Genomic DNA, 8,096 nt, shown 5'->3' on the forward strand with positions numbered 1-8,096 from the left:
GCGACGTTTCTATGAAAGGGCCGCTAATGCTCTGGGCTTTAGCGGCGTTTTTGGGAAAGTACCGCTAATGGTCAGGCTTTTAGCGGCATTTTTGGGAAAGCGCTGCTAATGCTCGGGGCTTTAGCGGCGTTTTTGATAAAGCGCCGCAGCGTTTTTGATAAAGCGCCACTAATGCTCAAGATTTAAAATAATTTAAAATATTTGTTAAAAATGGAAAAATTAAAATACTATTATTTAAAATAATTTTAAAGTTTTTTGGGTACATTATTGATTCTTTTAATGTATGTATTAAATAATTTCTTATATAATCGTAAAAGAGATAGTATTAATTATAAAATATTGAATTAATTATCACTAGAGTTTAGGGTTTTGGTTTAGGGTATATTGTTTAGAGTTTAAGGTTTAGGTGTTACCATTTTAAGGTTTATGGATTATGGGTTTAGGGTTATGGTTTATTAGTTTGATATTTTGAAATTAAAAAAACTTCATTTGATAGACATATAACAAAGAAATATTGACAAAAAAAATTGTAATAGAATAATTAAATTCATTGAAATAAAAATAAGGGTAAACTACACCCAATGTCACTATACTATTAGTGAATTTACATTTTGATCACTCAACTGCAAAAAGTTACAAAATAGCCACTAGAGTATTAAGTTTTTTCCTTTATAAAGTCTGGCTAGTGAGTTCCAAGTAATGATTTGATAATTAGTATGGTGGATCTATACCCATTGTCAAGTAGAAGAATATACCTTAGATCCAAGTAGAAGAATATCCAAATTTTAAGGTTTAGGGATTATGTGTTTAGGGATTATGGATTATGGTTTAAGGGTTGAGGTTTAAGATTCAGGGGTTAGGGGTTAAGGGTTAGGGGTCTAGGGGTTAAGGTTTATGTTTTATGATTTAGGGTTTAAGAGACAGGGGTTAAGGGTTTAGGGTTTAGATTAATTGGTGTTTTTAATTTATATATTAAATATTTTCTAATATAATTGTAAAAGAGATAATATTAATTTTAATATATTAAAATTATGATTATAATTTAAATTATTTAAGAGGTAATAGATAATTTTTATATATATTAAATGGTTTAGGATTTAAGGTTTACTTTAGATTTGTTAAATGATGAAATTTTATATAATTAATTAATGCTTTTATATTAAAAATATTTAATCTAAACCATTTGATATATTTAAATATTAGATTTAAAAAATAAATAAAAATGTAACAAATTGATACGGATAGGTAGCTATCTATTTTGGATATATAGGACCAAATTATAGCAAATAAATTAAAATGAAATACAAAACTAAAATCATTCCACATTGAACATCTAGCAAAATAGTTATAATTTAGTTAGGAAGAAATATCTCTAATAAAATGGAGATTAGATCGAAATGAATAATATAAAATCATGATTAACGTCTCAATCTTTAATAGAAATTTGATATGTGAGAGATTAATTGCTTACATTGGATAATTATAACTTAATAATTAATTACAACCATTTAATCATTTTTTTCTTATTAAAATATACTATATTTATTTTGAGAGTACTTGATTTTTTTATAAAAATTTAATTTATAAAAAAATAATAAATATTTTATAAAATCACTTAACTAATAATTTTTAACAGACAAAATAAAGGATTTTTAGCAGAGCAAAACAACGTCGTTTTGTTCAAAATGAAATAATTTTTTTGCGGCGTTTTTATGAAAAACGCCGCAAAAGGTAAGAAATAGAGGCGTTTTTACAAAAAACGCCAAAAAATAATTTTACTTAGAAAATGGCGCCATTTATAAATTTTTCCCCCTGAAATCTTTCCCCCCTGAAATCCCTAATTTCCCCCCTTGAAACTCCCAACTTTACAAACACACCGTTCTTTAAAACTTTTAACTCCATGCCCATTGCCATTTTTTCTTCTTCCCTATATATATATATATTTTTCTGATGAGACTCTTAATCTTTACATACAACAGGTCTCTTAGTCCCTATATATTTTTTTCTGATATTATATGTATATATATATGGAGTAGCAAAGTTTTGATTTATTATGGTATGGGGGTTTTGATTTGTTTTCTAATGGGAAAAGAAAATGATAATTGACAGGAACTTTGTGGTACTAGGAGGAGAGGAGGGGTTCCAAATGCTCGTTGATGCCTTGGTTTGGGATTCAGATGCCTTACGTTGTTGCATATTGCATCATGTTCCTTCAACTGGCCATGCTTGTGTTTGGGAATCATGGATCACTTAATCTCCTGGGAATGTTAAAATCAGAAGTAACTAATATTTCTCATCCATTTTCTAAGCATTTTCAGCTGTGTGTTTTTTTTTTTTCGTTTCTATTATAAATCTTACAGGCAAAGAAGGTATTAAACTGGGACGTGTTTTTCAAGAAGACTGTCAAATATGTTGGAGAGCCAATGGCCCACTTGGAATCCATTGCTTCCTCTGTGGTATTTCTTCTTCCCCGGTGCTGCTCTTTGTAAATCAAAGTTAATAAAGATTTACTTAGATTTCTTCGTTTTCGTTGATTATATCTTTGAACGCAGATTCATAATTAAATATCTTCGTTTTCGTTGATTATATCGTTGAAGAGCAGCTGAAGAAAAGCCTGTCTTCTATTCAAATAAATGGAGGTGAAACTTTAAATGTGCAGCACAATAAGAGCTCTGCTTCTGTTCAAATAAATGGAGGTGAAACTGTAAATGTTGGAGTGGAGGTAGCTAATTCGGAAGTAGAATACATTGAATCTGAGAACTTGAGTGATCTAGAAGATGTTGATACATGTCTTAAGGTATAATTTACTTTCAGTTTACACTTCAATTTCTAATATTTGGTGTACTGTTTGCTGATTTGCATATATACCTATTTCAGAAGCTCTTACCTGGACTTGACTCTAAAGATTGGATTCTGATTGTTGAAACACTCAATAATGTTTGTCGATTATTAGTATTCCATAAGGAAAGAATGCATTGTATGCTGTAAGTCTCCAATTCTTACTTGGTTATCTGACTAGAAAGACTAGAGAATCGGGTGTCTTAGATTTAATTTGACTAGTGCATTCTGTTCCTCTTTTTAATGTGCAGGGGTGATTTGATCCCTCTTGTAGTTAAGTCCTTGAAGAATCCTAGGTATTATAAAGATACTCACTGAACATTTATAATTTACCATTATGGTGGGGGATTTTTACTGCAAACAAATGGTCAAAATTTAAAGAAGATTGCATGAAAACCATATGGCAATGAGTAGACTGTGAGAGATCCTATAAGAGTGTGAGAGAAGGATTCATTTTTGTGATAAGGCAATAAAGAGAGTAGGTCCAAAGCTAGAAAAAGAAAAAAAATGATGAGTAATTATTTCACTAATATACTCAACTCATTAATGATTATTTTGATGTATAATATTTTATAACTTGTTTTTTTTCCTTATTTTATAGGATTTGATAGATGTCCTGTCGTATTTTATGAATTTTCTTTTTTTTATTCATTTGATTTTATCAGGGTGTTGAGGGAATTAAAGCATATGGAGTTGACAAATTGATACAATTAGCTGCATCCCAACTAAGCGACCAGCTCTCAGAGTCACAGAAGGCTGCTCGAACCCTTCTTTTGGAGCTGCAAACTGTATATGAGAAGTCCCACAGTCTCTCAACTGTAGGACCTGAGAATCCAGAGATGGGCTCTTGGGAGAACTTTTGTCTGTCAAAGCTCTCTCCTTTAAGTGCACAAGCAGTGCTTCGTGTGACAACAAACATCGCTCGAGAAGGTCTTGTTATTGGTTCCTAACGGTGAGTTTTATATCGACCATATATGAGTTTGTAGCAAGTAATGTCTTCTTTTTAATTTTGGCCACAAATATATGAGCTTTAGTGAGCAGAGTCTGCAGTCACCTATTATTGTTTTGGCTTTGGTTTTGTCCTTTTTCCTCGTAAATTCTCTTGAATCATCGTCTCCCATCTTGGTTAAGAAATTAGTCAGATTGGAATTGAAATCGAATTAATGATATTCTTTGCATATGGATCCTGAAAATAGTATACATTTGCTTCAGCTTTCCTTCTATTTTTTTTTGCGCTTAATCTTATAGCTGAATGTTCTATCCTATATGTTACATAATACCGTGTATACATGCTCTGAACTGATGACATATAATGGTGTTATTGTTTGCTAGTCTAATTTATTAAATCTTCACTATCTATTTTTTATATATATTTAGAAATGAGGTATGATGTTTTAATTATATGACAAGAAGTTTTAATTTTTTAATATACTTGTATTATATATAGATATAGATATAGATATATGTATGTATGTATCTAATATACCCATGCTAAATCTGGGTAACGTGTCTAAGAGTTTGGGTTTAGTTTAGAAGTCTTTATCATATGTTCACATCTTTTTAACATCTTTAACGTGTCTAACGATATAAATATATATGTATGTATGTATCTAATATATATATTATTTTTAACATTTCTCTTGTTTACCAAGTTTGTTGGTTTATCTGATCATTTGGTTTTGCATCCTTTAGATATTGAAGGTGTAGCAGAGGATTCAATCTCTTCAAGCTGGAAAAGCCAAGGCTTAGCACTTCTTCAAGTGGAATGTTATTTAATGTTGCATTCCATGGGTCTTTTATCTTAGTCAGAACTTGAATTTGGTGTTATTGAAATAGGGTTTTGTAGCTACCTTGTGTACTAGCTTCTTTAACCATGATTGTTAATTATTACGTGTTTTGTAGCTTCTTTTATAATTGGCCGAGTTAATATAGATCAGATGAACTGTGAGGTAGATTGCTGATTTATTTAAACATAATATTTGAATTCTAAATTTAAATTCATTAATTTTTATATTTAGTTTTAAAGTTAAAATTTTAATAGAAAAATTAATTTAATTAATATTTTTTATCCTTAAAATGTATATAGTTTAAAGTTTAAGTTTCAAAAATAAAACATAATATAATATTTATCATAGAAATAAATATTATTTAATTAAAATATATTTTTAAAGGTCATGTTCTTTAGCGGCGTTTGTGAGAAAAGCGTCGCTAAAGGTCTTATTCTTTAGCGGCGTTTGTCGAAAAAGTGCTGCTAAAGGTCTTGTTTTTTTAGCGGCGTTTGTTGAAAAATTGCTGCTAAAGGTCTTGTTCTTTAGCGGCGTTTGTGGAAAAAAGCGCCGCTAAAGGTCTTGTTCTCTAGCGGCGTTTGTGGGAAAGCGCCGCTAAAGGTCTTGTTCTATAACGGCTTTTTTGGGAAAAGCGCCGCTAAAGGTCTTGTTCTTTAGCGGCGTTTATTTCTAAAAACGCTGTAAAAGTTAGCGGCGTTGTCAATAGCGGCATTGTTTGCGGCGCTAATAGAAGCGCCGCAAATACTTTTAAAATGCTAAAAACCTGTTTTGGTGTAGTGATCTAAAATGCCTCTCTAATCTACCTTACCGAAAACTCATGGTATAGCCAAAACAGAAAATTCAGCCACTAAATGTAACACCCCTTACCCGAGACCGTTGCCAGAGTCGAGCATGAGGCATTACTTAACTTAAAAGTTCGGGGCATAAAAATTTACTTTTAAAAGTTATTTCACTATTCATAATAAGGCTGTCCACCTGCGCAGCAGTCACTAAATCAATTATAACTCGAGCTACGAAACTCAAAATTTAGACCGTAAATTTTCCCTGAAACTAGACTCATATATGTTTTTACCATAAATTTTTTAGAATTTTTGGTTTGGCCAATCAGTACAGTTTATTAGTTAAAGTCTCCCCTGTTTCACTGATCAACTGTCCTGACGTCTCGTCACTAAAATTCAATTATCTCATTGTACAGACTTCATATAGTGTTCTCACTTATTTCTACAGAACATAGACTCAATAAGGAACCTATAAATATAAATTATAACTCATAAATATTTTTTTACAATTTTTAATGATTTTCCAAAGTCAAAAAAGGGGATTCCGAAAACCACTTTGACCTTGTCTAACTAAAATGAAAATTTCTCAGAATACACAATTCCTTTGTCTACACCGTTATTTTTCTATGAAAATATACTCAATAATATTTGATTCTATATATCATCCACCCTATAATTCATTTTCTACTATCCTTGGTGATTTTTCAAAATCACGTCACTACCGCTGTCTCAAAACTAATTCACTACCAATTTTTACTTTTTCGTGATTTCTATGCATAATTTATCACCTAGACATTTATAACAACAAACACCTTCATACTTAGCCATTTTAATAACTATTCATCATCAAATATTTACATATCATCTTTTGGTCATATATTAAGAATATACAATCGAAATGACCAAGTCCCTATACATGCCATAGCTCAAAACATTTATTGTCTTAAAATACCGAGTTGTGGTGGTTGATAGTGTGAACGCTCTCCGACGTCTTCAAGATCCCGACTATGCTTGATAATACTATATGAAAGAAAAAAATAAAAGAAATAAGCATAAAGCTTAGTAAGTTTACAAGTAAATAAATAACAACATTTATCATAAACAATTATATTCATAAATTTTTATTAAGCATTAAGATCTTTACTTTCTTCTTTACTTACTCTCTTACTCGTTTACTTACTTGCTTGCTTAACTTACTCATTCATTGCTGAAATTTCTTTTCTCAACTGATAACTGAGATACTCTTAATCTTATTAACTTACCTGAACTTGTCTATTAGGCTTTTACCTGAACTTTCATGTAACATCGTCTATTTATTAGCCCGTTGAATCACTTGGAATACTAAGGATACTCGGGTTTCCTGTCTCTATATAACATGCCAAAGCTATGTCCCAGACATAGTCTTACATGGGATGTTTCTTGTATTGCCAATGCCATATCCCAGATATGGTCTTACATGAGAGTTCTCATATAGGTGCCCATGTCATGTCCCAGACATGGTCTTACGGGGGACCTCTCATCTTGGTGCCAACGCCATGTCCCAGACATGGTCTTACATGGGACCTCTCATATCGGTGCCAACGCCATGTCCCAGACATGGTCTTACATGGGACCTCTCATCTCGGTGCCAATGCCATGTCCCAGACATGGTCTTACATGGGATCTCTTTACCCAAATGTCATGACAGTTGTATCCAATACATTCCTCATGTTTCAACGGGGCCTTTTAACACTGATTCTCTGTCATCTCATACTTGAGTTAACATTAGATATTGTCATGAAATAAATATATAATTGCTGAAAAATAACAGCATTAATAATTATTATCAAAATATTGCATTTATTTACAGTAAACTTACCTCAGAACAAAATATGATCAAATCTAGCACCTTAGTCCTCAACCTTTTTCTTTCCCCGGTCTAACTCTGAATTTTGTTCTTCTTGATCTATAATAGAAAATTTATCTTATTTAATACTCATATTCATCAAAACAGTCATTAACTCGAACTTTGACAAAATTATGTTTTTACCCCTAAACTTTTGCATATTTACACTTTTGTCCCAAAGCTCGGAAATTAAACTTCATCCCTTATTCTTATGTTTTATGACATGCTGAACATTTTTTCCTTCTATGGTAACATCAAATTCTCACTCTAACATTTACTTATGAACATTAGGTATTTTTACCGATTATGTCGTTTTACTCGTTTTCACTTAAATCACTTAGCAAAAGTTGTTTAACATAATTTAAAGCTTCATATTCTACCATAAAACATAAAAATAAACACATTTCACATATGGGTATTTTTCCAAATATGAACCCTAGGTTAAATTATTGCTAGAATAAGCTAAATCAAGTTACCGGGACTCCAAAAACGTAAAGAACATTAAAAGCGGGAATAGAACAGACTTATAATCGAGCTTGGAAGCTTGAAAAACCCTAGCCATGGTTTACCCTTGTGAAATTCGGCCATGGGGTTGAAGATGGACAAAAATTGGCTTTTAATTTTGTTTTTAATTCATTTTAATAACTAAATGACCAAAATTCCCTTAATGAAAAACTTTGGAAACATGCCTAACCATATCTATTTTTGTCTACCAAATTAACCAATGGTCTAATTATCATATAAGGACCTCCAATTTAAAATTTCATAACAATTGGACACCTCTAACATGTAGACCTCAACTTTTGC

General features: G+C 31.3%; 1 protein-coding gene across 4 annotated transcripts; it reads left to right on the forward strand.

Moving 5' to 3' along the window:
- Nucleotides 1-1,836: 1,836 nt before the first annotated feature.
- Nucleotides 1,837-4,849, forward strand: LOC105771374 (uncharacterized). Of its 4 annotated transcripts, XM_052630895.1 has the most exons (7): nt 1,837-1,979; nt 2,110-2,279; nt 2,361-2,456; nt 2,603-2,797; nt 2,878-2,984; nt 3,090-3,134; nt 3,504-3,687. In XM_052630895.1, exons 2-7 carry the CDS (start codon nt 2,157-2,159, stop codon nt 3,541-3,543), a joined length of 606 nt encoding a protein of 201 aa, XP_052486855.1. In that variant the 5' UTR covers nt 1,837-1,979; nt 2,110-2,156; the 3' UTR covers nt 3,544-3,687. The 4 variants fall into 4 exon arrangements, with proteins under 4 accessions (XP_052486855.1, XP_052486854.1, XP_052486856.1 ...); XM_052630894.1 differs by lacking the exons at nt 2,878-2,984; nt 3,090-3,134 and adding an exon at nt 4,531-4,849 and having other exon boundaries at nt 3,504-3,790; XM_052630896.1 differs by lacking the exon at nt 3,090-3,134.
- The last annotated feature ends 3,247 nt before the right edge of the window (nt 4,850-8,096 follow it).

Source organism: Gossypium raimondii, chromosome 5, assembly GCF_025698545.1.
Source record: "Gossypium raimondii isolate GPD5lz chromosome 5, ASM2569854v1, whole genome shotgun sequence".
NCBI lineage: Eukaryota > Viridiplantae > Streptophyta > Magnoliopsida > Malvales > Malvaceae > Gossypium > Gossypium raimondii.